This window comes from Photinus pyralis, unplaced genomic scaffold (genome assembly GCF_008802855.1).
Source record: "Photinus pyralis isolate 1611_PpyrPB1 unplaced genomic scaffold, Ppyr1.3 Ppyr1.4_unclustered_Scaffold8300, whole genome shotgun sequence".
In the NCBI taxonomy this organism is placed as follows: domain Eukaryota; kingdom Metazoa; phylum Arthropoda; class Insecta; order Coleoptera; family Lampyridae; genus Photinus; species Photinus pyralis.
In genome coordinates, this window is record NW_022172350.1 from 14,863 (window position 1) to 37,483 (window position 22,621).

The 22,621-nt window shown below is 35.3% G+C and overlaps 3 protein-coding genes across 3 annotated transcripts; 2 read left to right on the plus strand and 1 right to left on the minus strand.

The window, feature by feature from the left end:
* The first annotated feature begins 564 nt into the window (after positions 1 to 564).
* LOC116182989 (histone-lysine N-methyltransferase EHMT1-like) lies at positions 565 to 21,721 on the plus strand. Its single transcript, XM_031503579.1, is given in 15 exon segments — positions 565 to 639; positions 726 to 1,003; positions 1,053 to 1,322; positions 11,017 to 11,611; positions 11,667 to 11,839; positions 11,886 to 11,948; positions 11,951 to 12,075; positions 12,125 to 12,297; positions 15,831 to 16,257; positions 16,315 to 16,646; positions 16,695 to 16,901; positions 20,255 to 20,514; positions 20,561 to 20,811; positions 20,866 to 21,041; positions 21,091 to 21,721. Coding segments are annotated over 14 exon segments (3,357 nt in total). The 5' UTR covers positions 565 to 639; positions 726 to 840; the 3' UTR covers positions 21,233 to 21,721.
* On the plus strand, positions 8,356 to 10,173 carry LOC116182990. Its single transcript, XM_031503580.1, has 2 exons — positions 8,356 to 8,571; positions 9,534 to 10,173. Exons 1-2 carry the CDS (start codon positions 8,371 to 8,373, stop codon positions 10,092 to 10,094), a joined length of 762 nt encoding a protein of 253 aa, XP_031359440.1. The 5' UTR covers positions 8,356 to 8,370; the 3' UTR covers positions 10,095 to 10,173.
* Positions 8,571 to 10,472, minus strand: LOC116182992. The gene is made up of 2 exons (XM_031503581.1): positions 10,167 to 10,472; positions 8,571 to 9,499 (listed from the first exon to the last, which is right to left on the minus strand). Exons 1-2 carry the CDS (start codon positions 10,470 to 10,472, stop codon positions 9,197 to 9,199), a joined length of 609 nt encoding a protein of 202 aa, XP_031359441.1. The 3' UTR covers positions 8,571 to 9,196.
* Positions 21,722 to 22,621: the final 900 nt, after the last annotated feature.

The following is a 22,621-nucleotide window of genomic DNA, read 5'->3' on the forward strand; positions in this document are numbered from 1 at the left end:
GTAATATTAAAATAAATTGTCATTAAAAGTGATTGTAATACTAAGGATTCTTCGATATTTCGTTGTATCGGTTTATTTGAGTCCGTCTGACCGAATTCATATATAGTATACAAAAGAGCTGCAGTTGGAACACCCGAACACGACTATCTATAGCTAGGATTGGATTGTCATATGCCCACGAAGTAATTACGGACATTTAATACTTTTTTTTCCCTTTAGTAATTAATACAATATTTTTTAACACTTAATGCATAAATCGAGGCATAAATTGAGAATTTATTCTGGTGCGTTTGCAGTTCTGCAGCACTATACTAGAGGAGCCGCCCCTGATACCTTCTAAAATACTAGAAAAGTTGCACTGCATAATATAAGTTCCTAGAGGTAAATTTGGATTTATTTTATCTACTTACTTTAATGCTGTTAATAAATTTAGGTACACTATGAAACTATGATGAAAGTAAGTATAGATGTGCTGTTCAATTTATTCTACCGAAAACTTTTGCTTTACCCCTCGTAGATTAAACGGAATGCTTCGTCAGGTTTGTCCACCGGATAATTGTTTCTTCCGAAGGTGGTGGTGGGTTTGTGAAGGTTGTGAAATTAGATAACTGTAGAAATGTTAACTTTTCGCGAATAAAAGTAATGTAAATTGATTATTTAGCTGATACAAATTTTGTTTCCTAGTTGTTGGGGTTTATCGCATTAATTATGTATTCGATTTGCAGTTCTTTGATAGACACCCATTCAATTTAATGTTTACTATATTCAAATATGAGCGACAATTAAGCATATATTATAAAAGAATGTAAATAATAATTATCAAAGTAAATACCATACAATATGGAATTAGATGAGGCAGAAATAGACTCAAGCAATAAAGAGAAGACATTTATAGACCGAATTCTGGGTGAAATGAAAAATCAATTTAATAAAACAGAAAAGAAGGCTGCACCTGAACTAATGAACCTACCTGGAAATAATGAAGTATTTACCAATGGAGATGGTAATTAACGCACATTTTTTTGGCCTACTTTTATACTTATTTTCTGCAGTTAACTCTCGCTGTATTATAATTTCTACGGATCTAACTCCCGAAGGAGAGCCATTCGAAATAATCTCGGAACAGGTATTATCGCCTTCCAAAGATGAGCTGGAGGAGAACGACAAACAAATTGAACCCAACAACGAAGACGAAACTGAATCCACCAAAGGCGATAAAGATGAACAGGAAGATAATGATAGCGAAAAGCCTCGTATAGTATTAACATTTCGTAAACCAGCCGTGGAAGATAATCTTAAACCAAAACCAAAAAATGTTGAAGGTATGTACTATTACGATCTGAGCTCACTTGACTAAATATCAACAAATGTAATTCTGCAAGTTAAAACAATTGTGTACTTAGGTACCAAGAGATTTGCCCTTGCAATTCATTTAATTCAAAGAATTTTGTTCGTCATTATCATTAATAATAAGTTTCATCCATCCCTCTCTGGGCTAATGGGATGCTAACTTGATTTATTATAAAAACTATTTTCATGTGCAACTTAGAATCGTAATTTAGTTCCTGTGCCTCGGTCTTAACGCCTATTGTATTCTCAAGCTTTGTCCTCACTCCTTTAAGGTGTTTGAACATTCCTGGGTGCACCTTCCTTCTCTCCAGGAACCTGTGTCTGGCGATGATAGGTACAGGGTGTTGCATTTAAAAAATACCAACTTCGGGTCAAATCTCAGAAAATGTGGTCCAAACATTTTTTTTACTACGCCACTGGATTCTACGTAAAAAATGTAAAGTAGACAGTTTTTACCTTGTTTCCATCTTACATGACGTGTAGTAAGATATGATAACATCCCAACAAGCCAAAGTTTGCGTTTTCACCCTGTATCTTAGAAGCAAACGTCTTCTGTCACAAAAAAGTGCCACAGGGCCGCGAAGACAGCTGAGATACACTGCAGTCCCAATCTAAATAGGATATGCGGTACACGAGGCTGTACATACTTAATTGGACGATGGTAATTGTGCACAATTTTCCTCCTATGCATGAGAGGGATAATCTCCGCTATACCTTACCGTGTATAAAAAACAGAGTGACTTTGGTTGCGGTTTTTCCACTTCAGAACTTTCAATCGGCGAATAGATTGAATTTGGTGGGAAAGCGGCATTCGTACTCAAACTTTTGAAGAGAACCTATGCAGGTTGAGCGCTGGATTTTTGTATTACAAACCTAGGTAGATTAATTTTTATACGTTAATTTCTTATCAGACATTAACAGACTTAAATTGCAGGAAAAAATAAAATTTCATCTCTTTTAATTACACAGAAAAGGCGAAAATCACATCCGCCTGTCAATTAAATTAAGCATTTACAATTGATAACAGATCAAGACCAAACAAAATTCCCAGAAATTTCTACGTTAAATAAAATAAAAATGTAAACACTATTGATGGTGGGGGCAACATACTCGCTGTAAGTCGTTATTTAAAAGATTAAGAATAGTGACCCTTCCCAAATGTTACATCCTCAAAAGCCTAGTGTTTGTCAAGAGAGAATATCAACAAAGTTTTATAACTCAAAATTCTGGTTTGCATTATTATAGCATAAAGCACAAAGAAAGTTCAAGGCTACCTCGTCACAGATTATCCAAGATTCAAAGTACCTACAAATATAAAAGCCTAAAGATGTATAACACCCTACTGAAGGAATTCAGTTGATAGCATGACAATGCCAACATTTAAATCAAAGATAAAGAAGCTGCTTCTCAAGCTGCTTATTGAGTACTGTTTTATCTCTGTTAATGATGTTTTTACTGCTTTTTAATGTTTGTGTGTCTTGCACTGTTTCTAGCGCAAAAAATACGCTATTATATTCGTTATGACTGGCTGGCTGGCTGTCCAGCTGAGATCTCAGCAATTACAATAGCTAGAGACTTCAAATTTGCACTAAAATGTAGATGTGCAGGCACTAATCTATTTTGAGTTAAATTACTCGTGGGATGGATAATTTTAAACTTTGCTAATGAAATACTGATCTGTATTACCTACCAAAATGCACTTTCATCATGCATATGCTGATTTACAACTTGTTTGTTCTACTTGTCACATACCTGTAAAATTGTTACTGGACCGCAATTACAATTACAATTTTTGTTGACAATGTAATTCTCTTCCTAAGGAGGATATCGTATACGGGGTACTTCATCAGAAGAAAGTGTGTTTTTGTCAACATTTTGATAATGCGACTGTCAATTGTTTTTCTGTTTTTAATAGACTGTATGGGACCCCCATAATTAACTGATATTCAATATAAGATTACGAAACTGGTACTCATCAAGTTTACCACAACTCACAAAAGAAATGGTCGCTACACCCCAATTAGTTTTGCTTATGCATTTATTATATAACCATTCCGCAGCATAAAAAAGGAATATTTCAGAGGTCATATTCGTACGCGATTGCTCATGTACCTATATAATACTTTGCCAGCAGATGTAAAATGTTATGTACCAGATAAATTCAAAGTTAGTGTTCGTCGACTCCTCCTAAAAACATAATAAATATGTAAAATATTTCCGTGTTAAAAACAATTAACAGCTTACTTTGTAAACCACATCTTAATTGTCAAATTCTTGTTTCTTGAGTTTTAAATGTACTGCTCCATTTTTTGTTTCACTTTTTGTGTGTATCATGACCTGTCTAGTTAAATACACTAACATAAAATAAATTAAAGGTTGAGTGGAAGAGCAGACATGGATGATATCCCTGTCTGAACCGCCATTTAGACAGGCTCTGTATAGAAATTGTCTATTAAAGTCATTTATTATTATGGTCGGTGTTTCTTGTGAGAACTCAGGTCTAGCCTGGTTAACTAATCGCACGGATTAAAATCAAGTAACGATTAGTGTCTGTGTCTGGTGAAGTTATGTAGGGTTCTAAAGAAAAATAAAAATAAAAATAAAATAAATATTCACACACTCACATTGGAAATCTAGGGATAGTATGTAATTCATACTTACCAACATAGCTATTAATGGCCACAATAGTCAACGCTATCAGGAAAGAAGAAAACATAACAAAAATATCATTATAATAATTCCTGTACTTTTATTAAATAGAGTTTATTGTGAAAGTGTTTCTTTGGCTTTGCGTTTGGGTTGTGATAACGTGGTGTGTTTCTGTGAAGAAGGAGTATTGCGTTTTTTAACTGTGCTAGGACGTGTAACTTTATTGGGTGGACCTGTCTTTGTAGTGCAAGTTGCGTTACTTGTATTTATGGTGTTTCTTTGTTCTAGAGGTTGTATTTGTGTTGTTGCTTGGGTTATTGATGGAGATATTACAGTATTTTGTGAGCTAGTGGTGCTGTTTAGGTTTTTGCGTTTGGGTTGAATACGAGTGGGTTGTGATAATGTGGTGTGTTTCTGTGAAGAATGAGTTTTGTGTTTTTTAGCTGTGCAAGGCCGTGTAACTTTATTGGGTGAGGGCGTCTTTGTAGTGCATGTTGCGTTACTTGTATTATTGCGTTTGTTTGTTCAGGAAGTTGTGTTTGTGTGGTTGGTTGAGTTAAGGGTGGAGATATTACAGTATGTTGTGTGTCATGTTGTGAGTCTAAAGTGCTGTTTAGGCTTTTGCGTTTGGGTTGAATACTAATGGGTTGTGATAATGTGGTTTGCTTCAGAGGTGAATCTCTGATTGTAGTATATGTTGTATCATTTGTTGTACTTGTTTGTTCGGTAAGTTGTATTTGTGTGTTTGTTTGGGTTAGAGGTGGAGATATTACAGTATGTTGTGTACCGTGTTGTGAGCGAGTACTGTTGTTTACATGTATACGTTGTGGATCATTTCTGTATGTAGTATCTTGTGTTATGTTTAGAAATTTACGAACAATATGGCATGTGTTGATAATTACTGCTTTTTGTAAATGTTTGTATGTGTTTTTGTCTAAACCTAGTAGTTGTAAATTGTGGTGTGTTGTCTTTGGTATAACTCCGGTAGCACTAAGAATGATGGGAACTATAACAGTAGATTTCATTCTACATTGCGTCTTAAGCTCGATAGCTATATCGGTGTATTTGCGGTGTTTTTCTGCATGTGTTTTAGTTAAGTTGTTAGTGTTGGGTATGGCAATGTCTATAATACAAATGGATTTTTGCGTTTTATCTATAAGTGTAATATCTGGTCTATTATTGTGGATAGTTTTGTCTGTGAGTAGTGTCCTGTCCCAATATAATTTGTGTGTGTTGTTTTCAAGTATGATCTGTGGCGTGTATTTGTAGTATGGTGTCTTATCTGCTATGAGATTGTGTTTAAGTGCTAATTTTTGATGTATGATTTTAGCTACCTGATCGTGTCGATGTTTGTATTCAGTTTGTGCAAGTCGTGTGCATGCCGATATTATATGTTGGATTGTTTCTGATGTTTGTGAACAGAGTCGACAAGAATCGTTTGTCACTGTTTTGTCTTTATGTATGTGTTTTTTATAGTTGCGTGTATTAATGACCTGGTCTTGTATTGCTAACATGAAACCCTCAGTCTCCGGGAAGATATCACATTCAGACAACCAAGTGTGCGTTGCTATAGAATCAACACAATCCTGACTAACCTCTTGTGGAAATCGTCCATGCAACGGCTTTTGGTTCCATGTCTGTATGTTATTTGTGATGTATGTAAGTTTGGATGGAGGTGGGAGTATATTAGTTTCGTGTAGGTTAAGTGGCGTGTAAGATTTGTCTGCATATGTTACTGTTTTGTGTAGGACTGAAGTATCTGTTTTGTTATAAAAGTATTGTCGCAAATTGTGTATTTGTGTTTGGTGCAATAGTTTTATATCTGTAAGTCCTCTACCTCCTTCCGAACGAGGAAGGTAAAGTCGTATAGTAGAGGAGTGAGGGTGATGTATATGGTGTTTTGTTAATAGTGTACTTGTGTTTCTCTGTATTTGTTCTAAATCTGTATTTGTCCAACGTATAATCCCAAAAGAGTATGTAAGCACTGGTGTGGCATAAGTGTTAATAGCCTTGATTGTATTTCTACCGTGTAATTTTGTTTTAAGTATACTGCGTACTCTTTGTAGGTATTGTGTAATAAGTGTTTGTTTTATACTCGTATGTTTAATGTGTGTGTTTTGCTGAAAACCAAGATACTTATTATTATATATATTATTATTATTATTATGCAGGTACAGTTAAACCCCAATAAATTATCCCCTAAAACTGATATCTATTCTAGGCAAAAATGCGCTTTCTTCACAAGTATCGTATATAACCCGCTATTTATTATCGTTCTGTTCCAAGTTACGTCTTTGTTGTACTTGGAAATTTATCCTTTATTAAATTATTAATTCTAAATAGTTCCAGATCTTCGATAATTTTTGTATGACACGTTCTCTCGTAAATACCTTGGGCAGGACGGAACCCACGTTGTTGAGACTTCACGCGCTGCTTTTTTTTACTTTTGTGTTTATTACATTTATTGTCTACAGTTCAGCAACGTTGCTCTTGGTTAATATCCGTATTTGAATCTGTAACAACTCGAAAACTTCGCTCGTTAATTTAAAATGTAGGTTGCTATTTGAAAAAAAAACAGAAATTAGGTATGACGTCACGGCGCTAAAAACTCAGATATAAAAAAAAGTTTTACATCCTTTATGCCTCGCAAAATCATAGTAAATCATAGTAAACATTTTGCTGACAAACAATTTGTTATTTTTTAACGTTTGTCAGCCAGGGTTGAAAAAAAACATGTTTTTTATTAAAAAAACAAAAAATATGTTTTTTTTTCTGTTTAAAACTGTATAAAATCAGTAGGAAAAATTACATGTTTAAAACACTAACGAAAATACTAACTAATAAACCCTAATCAAATTCACAAGTGAAACAAATATAATTGCAACTGACAAAAATAACTAAAAAACCTTTCTACACACACACGCGCACACACAAATTGAGCGGCTAATGTCATGCGGGTTCTTCTATAAGTGATTTATCCAATCACAGTCATTAGGTACCTTTACACCAGCCCGCTTTCATGCGAGTTTGGCATGTGCCGTCCCAATCGCAAAGGAAAGAACGTCAGTGTAGATGCGATGTAAGCGCGCAAGTTTGGAGCGTGTTTGTTCCTGTAGGTTTATCGCGCGGTAAAAGAGTGTCAGTTTCGTTTACACTAAAAGTTCTCTCGCGTACGATTCTCATTCAGAGTTGTTCAAACTGTGCACTGTGCAATATGACGCAAGACTCAAGATACTGGTCGAAAGAGTTGGTAACCAGTTTCATTGAGATGTACCAATCTTATCCATGCTTATGGAAAATAAAGTCTAAAGATTACACCAATAAAAACCTAAAAAATGATCAAAGTCCTCGTGTGAGATCGAAGGGACTTCAGCGCATTTTTGTGTGGCAGATCAGTGTTTTATTAGCCAATATTGACTCCACCATCAATAAGATCTTGCCGAAAGCTACCACGTTCACTTTGTCGGTACCATTTTCTCACTTACCGTGCACTCGCAATTCGCGTTTGAAGTTTTGACTCCACCATCATTAAAATCCTTTGGGGGTTACCATATTCCCTTTGTCGACACCCACTTCTGATCACCCGCAACAATTCGGATTTGAAGTTTCGACTCCACCATCAGTAAGATCTCGTCGGGGGTTACCACATTCCCTTTGTCGATACACAGTTCCGACGTCCCGTTCATTCGTAATTCACATTTTGGTAGATTTCGCTAAAATCACGGCATAAAATCGTATTCAACTTTTGGGTACTTCACATAGCTCGACCTTCTATTAGTGACACGAGAAAGAGAGACCGCGATTCGCGCTGTAAGAAACTTTTGGGCGCCCAAAGTCGACTACCCCTCGAAGCGCGCCGCGCAAAAGGTGGTTTATTTCGCCCCTAGGAAAAAAAAACAAAATTCCGCCACGCAGGAGTTGTGCGCGTTGACAAGATCTTCCCGACGACACCAATTTGAAAACAATCGGAGAAAAACTGTAGAAGAAGATAGATAAAAACTGAAAAATCTCCAGGTTAGTATAATACGCTCGGGGATGGCGTTCAGATGTCGTCGACTCCAAATCTTGTAGCCCCATCCCTAACGTTCTTAATTACACGGCCCCGATAGTTACATGTACACTCCTTGTCTTTTTACAAGCGTTTTTCTACGGGCGCGCATTTACTGCCAGCCAGCCAGCCAGCCGACCAGCCAGCCAGCCAGCCAAAGTGAGATTAAAAGCTACTTTTTACAAAAAAAATTTTTTGCAAAAATGCGCTAAAAATGCTGGATATAACCAATTACTTGAACTTTGCAAAGGGGTGAATCCCCAAGCTAATCGGGATTATGTGATTAAAAAATTCAAAGCTTCCGCGGGTCTTTTCGAAAGGAAATGAAAAAAGTTTTGGATTCTAAAAGGAGTGGAGCAGGAGAGGATGATGTTTATGTACCCACGCTGTGGTACTACGATTTATTATTGTTCACTGTGGATCAAGAAATGCCAACCCAGAGTATCAGCAATACTGATGAGGAAGAAGCGCTTACTGAGGAAATGACAGTGGGTGATACAGATAAAGAAAACGATCCATCTCAGGTAATTATAATGCAAATCATATACATATATTTTTCAGTATTTATTAAGCTTTTCCCTTTGCTAACATAGCATCTTGCCAATGAACTTTGCCTTCTGAATTGAAGTATTTCGTATACTTGTCACGGTTAGTTTAGCGGCCACTGTGGAATTTTTTTGTCCAGCACTTTGTAAATTGGGAAGTTTTTCACCATCATTCCTCCAGTCACCCATGTGTACTTCATGATTTACCAAATCTTCTTGATCAAATGATGTGGGCGTTACATAAGAAGTTCCGCTTTTACTCAAGTAATTGTGTAGGGCACAAATAGCCAGAACAACGTAGTTTATGCGTTGTGGATCCGTGATATGTATAGCCGTATGCAAAATGCGGAAACGTGCAGCTAACAAGCCGAAAGCGTTCTCAGACACATTTCGCGCCCGGGATAATCTATAATTGTAAATTCACTTTTCATATGAAAGATCTCTTTGTGGGAACGGTTTCAAAAAATTTTCATGTAACGAACACGGTTCATCGCCTAGAAAAACAAAATTAAGCTTTCCCTTTGTTTCATCTTGATCCGGCAAATTTAGTTGTCCTGCATTAAATAACATGTATGTAATACATAAGTAATGTTTTAATATTGCTTTATAACAAATCTTTTTTACCTTCTATTAGTTTCCTATGAAATTCAGTATATTCCAGAACACCACCATCTGAAATTCTCCCATTTTTTCCAACATCTACGTAAATGAATTGGTAATCTGAGTTTACTAGAGCCATTAAAACAATACTATAAAAATTCTTATAATTATAATATTTGGCCCCTGTGTGAGGAGGAGGTACAATCCGTATATGCTTTCCATCGAAAGCTCCCCCGCAGTTTATAAATTGCCATTTACTTTCAAATCCTTGCGCAATGTTACACCATTCTTGTTTTGTTGTGGGAAACTGTAAAAAATAATACGGTTACCTTACCTTACAGGAATCAGCGGAATCAGCCCGATCTTCCACCACTAATGCAACATTACAAGCAAACTTAAGACAGTCAAAACCATGCGCACCCAAGCAAACCGGGAAGGCAAGTGCTAAGAAAAGGCATACTGACTTCATGGATTATTGCATGAAACAGTTAGAATCCAGTAATGATGTAGATGAATACGATGCAGTAGGGATTGCGTGGGGAAAGAAATTAAAGAGAATGGATCCAAGACAAGCAATTTACGCAGAAAGTTTAATAAATAAAATAATAATGGATGGAATGTTGAAAAAGTTGACGGAAACAACAAACATTTACGATGAAAGCAGATCATCTACATCGACACCATTTCCCGAATTTTCACCTTACACTGTATCATCAGACAACTCCTCTCCACAGTTAACAGTATCGAATATCGAATCTACATCTACACGATTTCCGCAATTTTCATCCTTCACTACTGTGTCATCAGAGAACTCTGCTCAACACTGTACATTATCTAATGTCGAAGAGACGGACCCATGCACAAGAACCTATTATCAGAACGTTGCAAACTTTTTGAAGTAATTCATAGATACTATGTACGAGTATTTAAGCATTTTATTAAGTTCAGAAATATTATATCTTTCATATACTTACCTTAAGATGTGTTTTTTTGAGAACTTGCCATATAGCTTTGCAAGTTTCGGGAATGATTTGACATAATGATGATGGCGAAATTCCAGTTGTAAATTTTAAGTCTTCAAACGAACGACCTGTAGCTAAATAGCGCAAAGTTGCTGTGAGCCTTTCTTCAGCACTTATACTTTCGCGCATAATTGTGTTCTCTTTCGATATTATAGGTGAAACTAACTCTAACAAGGCATTAAAGGTTGCCGAATCCATACGCAAGTAATTTTTGAAATCGTCAGGATAATTTTCGCGCAATTCTTTAATTAGCGGCATATGACCATGTATATTCCGATCTACCATCCATTTTTTGACCCAAATTTTTTTTTTATTTCCTGGATGCGACAAATACGCCACTGCCATGCAGAGCGCCACTTTCAATTTACGTTCTCTGTTATGTCTATACATCTTCTGTAGATCAAAATAACACTAAAACGACTAAAACCGTTTAGCAAGATTTTAGAAATTCTGAAACTCCACCCGACATGTTAATCCCGCGTGAAAGTTGACGTTTTTCGATTTACACTAACAGGTTTATCCCTTCACGTTCCGGAATGCGGGAAAGCATGTCGAACTGGAACGTTTAAATTTTAAGCTATAAACTCTTGGAACGCTACACTCTTGGAGCGCCACTGGCGTGCGAGATTGGCGCGTACGCGCCATTCTCGCATGAAAGTGCGCTCGTGTAAAGGTACCTATTCTCTGGATCACTGTGAATTAAATTCCACTATTTTGTTTGGTGTCAAATTCTAACCATACACATACATAAAGTAGAAGCATTACTGTAGTAATAATAATAAAACACTTTTAATTTGTTCAGGTAATGCTGGAACGGGCCGAAGAACTCTTAGGGCAAAATTGCAAATGGTCGACGATGATAAAATGATTTTGAAACGTTCGGCCAGGAGACGAAGTAGGGATTGCAACGAATCGGTTTTGCAAAGTGCGATAGCGCGGAAGGAAAAATCGTATAACGAAGCGAATAAACCGCAAAGATTGACGCGTCAATTAAAGCCGACTCCAAAAATTTTAGAAAATTTAGCTAACGCAGCTTTAAAATTAGAAAAAACAAAATGTGATAGACCAAAGGTTTCGAAGTCTGCCGAAAAGCATAAGATCATCGATAGCGATAGTGAAGATTTGGACGAGAATGTACAAAGTGAATCTGACGTAGAGAATGAAAAAATATATAAGAAAGTGAAGCACAAACATAATAGAAGTCCAAAACATATTGCAAAACGGCTGAAGAATGAAGTATCGAAAGACTCGGATTCTGATCACAGTAGTGAATTGAATGAGAGCGGCATTAAGTATAATTGTAATACATGTGATATTAAAAATAGAAATTCTAAAACGCGTGCTTCCACAGAAGATAGTTCATCTCCATGTAGAAGATCTCATAGATTATCTTCCAGGTGTGAGACTTAATGGCGATTTTGAATAACTAAAATTTTCATTTGCATTTTATAGAAACAAGGATGACTTGAATGCAAATGATGATTCAGGAAAATCATTAGAAATAATTGGTGATAGCTGTTATTTGGAAGATAGTGATTGTCAAGGTACCGAAGCAGAATTAATTGCGTCTCGTCTTTGCCTCTGTGTTCAGAAAACTCAGCTGTTTATCTCCACTGTTGATGATGGTAATGTTCTTCACTGTAGAGAAAGTTTTTACATTTTTTTTTACAGATGTAGTGTATTGTACAGCGATAGATAATATTGGAGATCGTCTTGTTGGGTGTAGTCGTATAGTTAATGGTCACAAATATGCTTAATGCGGCCATCTCCTAGGGTTCCTTTTATCATCTTGTGCGAAGTACATTTAAACAGAATGATTCGTCACAACTGTTGTCCAAAGTGTGGACTATTTTGCACTCAGGTGAGTTGGACCAAAACCGGCAAATTGTGAAGTAAATTTTAATTTTTAGGGTCAGTTTGCTCAGTGTGAAGCTAAACATCAATATCATAGAGAATGTCAATTAACTGTGGCAGGGAACGATTACTGTCCTCACTGCGGAATTGCCACTCCAGATGCAGATGTACTTATTACAATGCATTCTTCCAGAAAACCAATATTTTTACCTCTACAAAAATCTCATTAGTAAGAAATCATTCATTACTTCTTATCATATAAGTTTGCACATGAGCTAACTATTATTCAATTGTAACAGAACTCCAATTATACACTGTGTCCATATTGGGCCGACTTTTTTATTAGTGAGCTAACTGTGTGGTTTACATTGTTGGGAATTGACTGTCCTAGTATGGTTTGGTTTTTCTACAGGGTATTAGACCACAGTATTACAAGTGTGGTGTTATCACTTTTTTTTAGTTTATACTATAGGTAGGTATACTTAATTGGGTGTTCAAGTTGTTTGCAACAATACATTAGTGTGATTACACAGTTGTTTGGTGTCTTTCTATGTGCTCCTTTTTAATCTAATATTTATTTATTTCAAGAAATTATAATATAGGAGAATGTATTATAAAAATAAAAAAAAGACAATCAGCAACCTATGTTCTTGACTCGACACTACAGAAAGTTACATTGTTTTCAATTAGTGCTGAACTAGTGCAATTTTTATGTTTCATTGATCGATTTGATTAGATAATGAATTATAAAAGTGCAGCACAAGTTTTATCATTCCAAAACGCTATTAGTGGCATTCAAAGATGCAATGAACTGAATTGAAAAAACATTAAAAATTGAACTACATTGGTTATGGCAACATATGTTACAAAATTATATGTCTCTGGTGACACCTACAGGGTGGCGCACATAAAACCGGCCTCTTCAGGGAAATGAGGAAAAGGTAGGAAGAACAATAAATAAAAATAATAAAGAACCCAAAAAGGCTCAAAACAACAAAAAAGTTTAATTAGTTTACAGTATCAGTTTACAAAATATTCTTCTCCAACATTGAAACAAATTTTTGCAAGACGAATCGTACGTACTATGGAAAATATTTGTCAATACACATTGAGGGATGTTAGAACTCTCTTCACGTATGTTGTTTCTTGATGTCTCAAGCATACACATGGTCAAAAGTCGGGAGAGCAGGACAGTCACAAACCCTTGGTGATGGTCCTTTCTTCTGTAAAGTCAGTATTTATATGGACCAATGCCAAATCATCGGTATTTACAGTTTCGTAGACGAATATTGGACCGATTATACTGTTGCCAGAAAGAGCTCACCAAACACTAATTTTTAAATTGTGTAATGGCTCTTTGAGAGGTGTGGGTTCTCTGTAGACCATTGTCTGGAATTTTGGAATTAATGTGAAACCAAGCTTCGGCCGTGGAAAACGGATCAACATTTTCCGCAGTGACAATTTGTAATGTACGAGGGCTATCCAGAAAGTAACAGACGTTATGACATAAAAAGAAAGTCTACGAAACAACTTTTATTATATACATTTGGAAGCTACACTCTTAGGCTATTTTTCAACATAGTCCCCATTCATATTGAGGCACTTATCATAGCGTTGTACAAGTGATTTCAACTTTGTATACATCCGCCGCCTGAGACTTGAACCACTGGTTAATGTCAGCTTGAAGTTCGGCATTATTGTCCAAGTGCTGTGTCGCTAGCGAGGTCTTCATCATTGGGAAGAGGTCGAAGTCGCTTGGCGCTAGATTCGAGCTGTACGGTTGACTGTGTACGGGCGGGCGTTGTCGTCGAAAAACAAAACTTCCACCTCTTCCGAGGGACGAAGACCTGGCTCGCAACGCAGCGGTTCAATAGGGTCGCCGAACTTCATGTCAGAGTTACTCGATACAGGTTAAAATTTCAGGCGGCGGATTATAGAAAGTTGGAATCAAAACACTTGTGCCACGCTATGATAAGTGCCTCAATTTGAATCGCGCGTGAGTTGATAAATAGTCCAATAGTGTAGCTCCTAAACGTATATAATAAAAGATTTTCTTTACAATTTTACAATTTTTTTATTTCAAAACGTCTGTTATTTTTTGGACAACCCTCGTATACGCTTACCCTTGTCCGCTTCTTTTATGTATTGGGGGGGGGGGGAGTCTAGGCAGGTTGTAGTTCCGGTACCTCAATTGCTAGAAATCAAGCACTGTTCTTACATATAATACATATAATAGGATAGTCGATAACTGGTGTCATATAAGTCAAAATTTTTCTGGACGTGCTTATGTAAAATGTTGGACGGAGTTGTAACGCCCCCCCCCCCTCCCTTGAGTGCGCACCTCGTACTTTAAACGTCTGCTGTGATTATTTCTATTGTTTTGTTGCGTCGAATAGATTTTGTTTTGTTTTTTTAATTCATCACAGACTACTTGATTAAAATATAAAAACCGTTGATCTAACTGGTATCTTATTTTCAATTAAAAATTCTATTAAGTAATTTAAAAATCCAATATGGCGCCTATATAACTTTAGAAAGTTGGTAAATGATACTCAAAAGTAGCCATCTTGAATATTTTTTTGACATCAACTCTAAATTGAGCGTATCAAAAACAGTAACTTTTACATAAAACTTTTTTTTATATCTTGTATACTTTCGATGATTTAAGTCTTAAGACATTAAAGAAATGACCATTTTAGTTTTTTTTTTAATTTACGTCCAACTTATTCGACATTTTGGTCAAGCAAATTTTAAATAATTATCAAAAACTGCAGAACATTGTCCATTTAATCAATTCTCTATCTTTAATAATAAAAAAGTTATACCAATAGTATGTAGTTTCTTCGAAATGTGTATAGCGAGTATTACACAAAACTTTTTGAAGCTAACTTTAAATCCAACGGCATAATGTGCCTGCATTACATTGAGCGTTTTGTCCATAAGCAAAACGCGCAGTATAATACCTGCTTATTACTTACCTTTCAACATGGGATTCGATCGGTGGGGTTTCTTTTTGAACTTTGGGTTTTTAAATGTGGTTGTAAGCTACACGTGTGTATTTATTATCAAATAAATATAACATCTTAACAATGATATGAAACTTTGAACAAGCTCCATCAAGCAATAGGACGAAAACTTCCAGTGAAGCTCTCACATGGGGTCATTATGCATGACAATGCTCGGCCTCATGTTGCCAAAGTAGTGAAAGAAAATCTACAACAAAAGAAATAAAAAAAGTGCCTGACATCAAATAAAATAACTAAAATAACATAGTGATAATTGCATGGTATTTTCACTCAAGAAAAACTCACTGTATATCAGAATCTTCGATGCTATTTTTAAATAATTTTAAGTTCTGGTTAGAGTTTCGGATGGTCCCTCAAGAGTTCAGAAATTTGTTCGCGGAACTGAACCGCCAACTGTCGCGACTAAAATAAACTACTTGCCAAACAAGCGAAAGTTACGGGTCTGGTACACCATCTATCAACTTCGGGTTTTTTCTGGATGATAGTTTAGATACTGCAATTGATAGTTTATCATTTATAGCCAGACTACTTTTCGATTCATCAAATCCTTGAAATAGAAATCATATTTGGTCAATTCAAATCATTCAATTTCATGTAGGTACTAATATGGATTTTTTCTGATTCTCAACGTTTTAATATGAACAGTTAATGGAATATTTAATAGGTTGTTAAAAGCGTTGTTGTATAGGTAATAATTTCAAATCGTAACGTATGCAACATAATTTTCTTGTTTTAGCCCATCCGCCAAAATGAGTTTTCATTACGTGAAAAAAGAAGATACCAGTGATGTAAAGTTATCACCAAATCATTCGTCAGATTTCGTTGATGTTGTTCCAAGCAAAAATTCTTTAACCTCCGAACCCTGTGATATGAATATCTTAATAGATAATATTAAGAATGGTGACCATGAAAAATTGAGTGCAATCCTAGGACAACAAAATCTTAAATTAAGCACTACATTTGAAGAATTTCAAAATGGAACTGCTTTACATTATGCTGCTGAAATTGGTAACTTAACTGCAGTGCATTTGCTTGTGTTAGCAGGTGCCGATTTAGATGTATTCAACAAAGAACAGCATACCCCTATTGTATGTTCAATTCTTGCATTTAAACATAACGTAGTGAAATACTTAATTAAAGCCGGAGCTAGTTTAGATTTAAAAGTAAGTAGTCATTATGAATTTTACGGCAGTAATATCTACGCCATTTTTATTTTTCAGGGAATGGATGGCATGACTGCATTGCATTTGGCCGCAAAAGCGGGAAACCTTCCTGCTTGTAAATTACTATTGGAATCGTTACCTATAAATTTAAATTTTGTGAACATTCCGGACGATGGAGGCTGGACGCCCTTGGTATGGGCTTGCGAACATGGCCACTTTGAAATAGCAAAATTTCTTATCCACAATTCGGCCGATCCCTTACTGCGTGATGTTGAACAAAACATAGCCCTACACTGGGCCGCGTTCAGTGGCAGCTCAGATATTGCCGAATTACTGTTAAATTGCAAAAGTGACGTAAATGCTGTAAACGCTTATGGCGATACACCCTTGTAAGTAAATAGGTTTATAATTAAAGTAATGGAAGTAATTAATTACAGGCATATTGGGGCTCGACAGAACAGGTATGATTGTGTTCTGATACTTCTCGCTAGAGGGAGCCGTGTACATTTATTAAATAAAGCGGGCGAATCTGCTTTGGACTGTTGTCACCTTGGAACTGAATGTTATAATATAGTATCTTTAAATGTTCATCTGCATTCTCTCACGTTATCTGAAGATAGACCTACTCGAATTATTTTATGCAAGTGAGTTATACGATACTTATATATTTGTTTTTTTTTAAAACATGTAGTTAACGTACTCATTTGAAGTAGATGGTTTACTGATTTATGTATATGGCTGTTGTGTTTTAGTAGTAATTAATTGTATAAGATTTAGTTTCAAAAGCGGCTGGTAGAGAGAGTAACACGTTAAACATGTTAAACGTTTCCAAATTACCCTTTTAATCATTGATTGCGCCGTGTTAAATGCGGTCATTGCTTTTGAAGTAGTAACTGATAATAAAAAACTTAACTATTGCCATCATGTGACACGCTTTGTTCTATTATATACCTACTTTAACTAAGAAGTTAGCAGACAGATGCACATTATTTTCAAACTTTGTCTTGCAAAAAAAACTTTTTTTTACACACACAGGTATGGGACACGCTAAATTAGCAGTAAGTGAGAATAATGTGATGACAGCTATGTGTATTTGTGGTTTTTTATCATTTCATATTGCCGTTAATTTTTAAATTCATTTCTTTCTGCTTTATACAGGATGAGTTTTTTTCATTTTAAGCATTGGGATGCGTAAGACATAGAGATTCGGTTAAATGATGAAAGAGTGGTCGTTTTAAGAGCTTATTCAAGATAGGCTTTTGTTTTTTGAAAAATATGCACAGTTTACTAGATATGAGCGGAAAACAGATTTTTTCTTTTAAATGTTGTGGAATCGTTATTATTAGAAATACAACAAAATGACTCAAATAAAAGTTTTAGACATTTTAATGCTTAACATGGTGAACATATTAATTTCCTTCTCGATGTTACAGTTTTTGAGTTATAATACAAACTTTCATTTTTTTTTAAATGGTAGTCGTAGTTGACTTTGTCATTTTTAAAAAGGACAAATTTTTCTCTTCATAACGATATAAGGCTTGCTAAATGTACTTTAATAAATAAACGCGCTGCAGGAATTTTTGTATAATTGAGAGGTAAATAAATAGAGTTTTCCGTGGAAAACAATATCTACTGAGATAATGGGCGATCAAAAATAAGTGGCAGTCGAGTCGTCTTTGGAAGTTCACGTTAAGTACGATTTCCCATGTAAACAAAAATTCCAAAGGTGACTTGCAGGAACTCATTTTTGCTCGCATAGTAGGTAATAGCATTGAATATCCAAGGAGTTGGATATTCAATGGTAATAGTTTCACTGGGAGACATTTAACATATTTCAAGGCCACGTTCGAAAATTAACTATGAAAGTGAAATTAAAAATTATATTCAATACACTATGAAAAGTAGATCACATCATGCAATGGAAAACAATAAACAAACAAAATACTGCCGTTCATTGTTTTAGGTGAAAGATGACAGTTCTGTAAATACAATTTGGATTAAAAATGTTTTCTAATCGCAATAAACTTAATATGGTCAAATGTTTTATTGTTTGTAATTAAAATAGTGTTTTCACTGCTGAATTTTTCTGTTCACTAACATATAGCTCTGTCTCTGGAGCCAAGATGAATCATACAAGTTACATGCTTTAGATAACAGATATTGATCAATTGAAATCTTGTATACAGTGTGTAACAGTTTCTAGCGCTGAATTTACATTATGGAGTTCATGATTCCCAACATTATAAACCTCTCGAGTACAACTATTATTTCACATTAGTTTAGGAAATCAAAGGACTCTTTATATGTGACGTGATTACGTCCCCAGCACGAACTTATAAATTAAGATGGACTGCTGATCAAACAGTTGCATAGAGGTAGAAATGGCTCTAGCATGGGCACCGCCATGATGTGCACATTTTAGTTATTTTCTAGGGGAATTTTTCTAGTACTGAAGGTTTGAGACTATTGCAGCCTTGGAAAATGACATGTGTCACAGTAATTTATTTAGAAAACGTGAGGTTAATGTTGGGTTAATGCTTGTTTATTAGTTGATTTGAATTTCGCGCCAAGTGAGTGCACATCATGGCGGCCCCCATGTAGGTGTCATTTGTTAATTCAGCATTAGCAGTCCATCTTAATTTATAAGTTCATGGTCCCCAGGTACGATCATGAAATTGATAAAAATGGATAGAGGACACCTTTATTAAGCGTTTTCAACAAGAAATTTGCGGGAGAAGCCTACATTTTCCACAATCTTACATAATTTCGTCAAAATGTGAGGTTACTTATATTTCATGATTACTTTTAATAATAATAATAATAATAATAATCTTTATTCTTCTCCTATAAACGTAATGACATGCAAAAAACAAATTCGAAAACAAAAAAGACAGAAGAATCACAAGGCGAAGTTCAGATATACAAAGACAAATCTTCGTATCCTGTTCTACCATTTAAACCTTGACAGAACAAACAAAACTTATAAATTTAATACCTATCCTAATGAAAAATTGCCTTAATCTATCTTATTCGGTGATCGTTGAAAATATACTAATTCATAGTTTAAATAAAGGAAAGAAACAACTAAAAAACAACTTAATAGTAGCACACATGTTTAGATATTAGAAGAAACCTGTTGTAATTTAAGTCGGTAAGATTGTAAGCAACATTCCAACTTCAATTTATTAAAAGGTTATCATTTTTTCACGATTTAATAAACGTTAAAAAATGATGTACATCTATACATATGTTCGTGTAATCTAATTATACCATAATAACAGTAAGTAGTTCTCTACATGTTTTGCATAATTCATGTGCACATAAAGATGTAGATGTTGAGGGGTGGGGTGGCCGATTCTAGTCACCGGCTGATATAGAAAAGGCGTTCGAAGTTAATCGGCGGTCGCTATCAAAGAGGCGGTCTATGGAAGATGCGATAGTTGTCCGAACCCCTTTTGACTGATAAGGTTTCCCTTCTCGGTGGTCGATACGGAATAGGTGATCCTTGCCAGATGCGAAATGTAATCCTTTCTACGACATTCTTTTTTCGTAAGGCATTCAAGTTTAGACAATATACGCTTCCAAAAGTGGTTTTATTGCATATCCATATGTGACACTGTCACTTATTTTATGTATAAGTTAAGCTAAACCTAAGTCTTCTAACAGTTCCAGACGATATTATAACATTACGAACCGCCGCTAACTCATTTTTTAACACATTACTAGTGATTCTTTGATTTCTAACAGCGGACGGTCATCCCTTTGATTGGTACATCATTTTCACTTAACACACTTACAACTTCTCTTGCACAAATATATTTAAAAAAATCTGATAACATTAGGCGATGAATTGATTTTTGATCTTGATCAAAATCCTACTCACTATTTTATAATTGTTCAATAATGAATTTTTTTAGCAATTACGTAAATCTGTATTCTTTTACTTTAAAAAATGACACCGTTTAGAGACGTTAATAGAATAATGCGATTGTTTCAGTGATATCACTCGCGGGCGAGAAAAGAATCCAATACAGTGTGTTAATAAGGTCGATAATGAGCCGAAACCTAGCGATTTTGTCTACGTTTCCTCAAATTGTATTACGTCAGATGATATTGTGATCGATCGCAAAGTTAACACAATGCATTTTTGTAATTGTATTAACAAATGTTCTTCTTTCAATTGTGTTTGTTGCAACAATTCGTTGCAATGCTGGTATAATATCGAGGGAAAGCTTGTGACAAATTTTAATTATCTGGGTATGTATCATCTGATTGTTGTTCTACCACTTTTAATTTTTTGTAGATCCACCAATGATATTCGAATGCAATCAGTTATGTAGTTGCAATGCGTTAACGTGCAATAATCGTGTGGTACAGTATGGTGTTACTCAAAGGTTTCAACTGTACAAGACGGAAAGTATGGGATGGGGTATTCGGACCATATGCAATATACCTAAGGGGACATTTGTCTGTGAATATATTGGAGAAATTATTACGGATGTAGAAGCCGATCAAAGAGAAGATGATAGTTATGTTTTTGATTTAGATAGTCGAGTAAGGACCATGATTGTTCTGATTTGTTACTTGTAAAGTAATCATTTACTTCAGGATTCCGAATCATTTTGTATAGATGCGGGACGTTACGGCAATTTTGCCAGATTTATTAATCACAGCTGTGATGCCAATCTGGTACCGTTAAGAGTATTTTTTGAACATCAAGATTTACGATTTCCACATATTGCATTTTTTGCTATCAGAGATATAAGTGCAGAAGAAGAACTTAGGTAAGTGTTGTTCTAATTACCACGTATCTACAACAATTGCTTTGTTTAGTTTTGACTATGGAGAAAAATTTTGGATAGTCAAATACAAGTCGTTTACATGTAAGTGTGGAGTTCCAAGTTGCAAGTATTCTAAGAATGTAATTGCTACTACTGTGGAAAATTACAACAAGCGACTGCAAGATAGTGTATAGAAAATGTAGATGATTAATTTATGACGGTATATATAGTGCTTAGTAGAAGCCAGTGTAAAATAAGAGAGGTGTATGGACTCTCTTGCTTTCGTGTATGCACAAGATGAATCCAGGGCATAGTAAAGGCAATCTAAGGGAGTTGGGCTCAGTCTATAACTTTTCTACTAGTTCTTATGATGCTTTGTTACGAAAATCGCGGTCGCAAGCATTGCATGATCGTTACTTTTGTAAGAAAGCACCTAAAGACTACAACAGCAGAAGTGTGATATACTGAGACCAAACTTGCACAATTTAACCAGTAGTTCATACACCTTTCTTATTTTACACCATGGTAGAAACTTAAAATCAATTGACTGATAATTTTAATTTTTTATTTATTATATTACAAATAGGTGTTGTTAATTTTGGTAGTATAGGTACTCGTTTTTAGTATCCATACAAGTCGTAATATTTCTTAAAATTACACTGCTTATAATGTTACGGTTTTGCTTGAAACACTACAAACCTATCTAATATACGAGTGCTTAAAAATGGCATTTAGGTGAGGATGAAAGGCCTCAAAATAATAATGAAAAAACTAAACAAATCAGTGGAAAACATTGTTGATGCGTTTTGAACGTTTAGGAGGGTTTAGAAAAGAAGAAAGGTTTTCCATAACCTTACCAACGATTCCAGACCTCCAGAGGACGTTGCTAGAACATTATATTGCTTAGAGCATTTTCATCCTTTCTAGAGCTTTCCAGCCTCGATCCAGCGAACTTTGTAGACTTTGCAGGACATTCTGTGCTCTTTGGAGAGCTTCTTATGTGCCGTCAGAGTTTTCGACGCTTGTATGGTGCTAGGGAGTGCGTTAGATTTTTTTGAAACATTTAAAAGGCTCTGGAAAACATAAGAAACGCTTTGTACAGCAATCAAAGGCTCGCAGAGTATTTCGGGCATTTGCTATAGCTTTATAAAGACTTCCAAAAACCTTCCCTTGCCTCTAAAGAGCTGTTTAGACCAGCGGTTCTCCAAGTTTTTTTTTGCGTACCACTCATGATATTGTAGATCCGCCGCGTACCACTGAGCTGTTAAATATTCTAATAAATCTTTTAAAATTTTACCAAGTAAACTAATAAAAAATTCGAATTGTTTATAAAAATATTGTTTATTAGAAAGTTGTTAGTTAGTTAATGCGAACAGTGGTGCTGCATGCTCGAAACGAGTGCGGAAATGTTCGGTTGAGTTGTACTTAATTTAATTTAACACCAACATAGCAGAAAATGCGCTCTCACAAAAATAGGTGGTACTAAATTGAATCAAAAATAATAATGCTTTTCTGGACAGCGATGGAATTCATTTTTAACTTTTAGCCAAAATTCACATAGTTGTAGTTTAGTAAATTCAGCT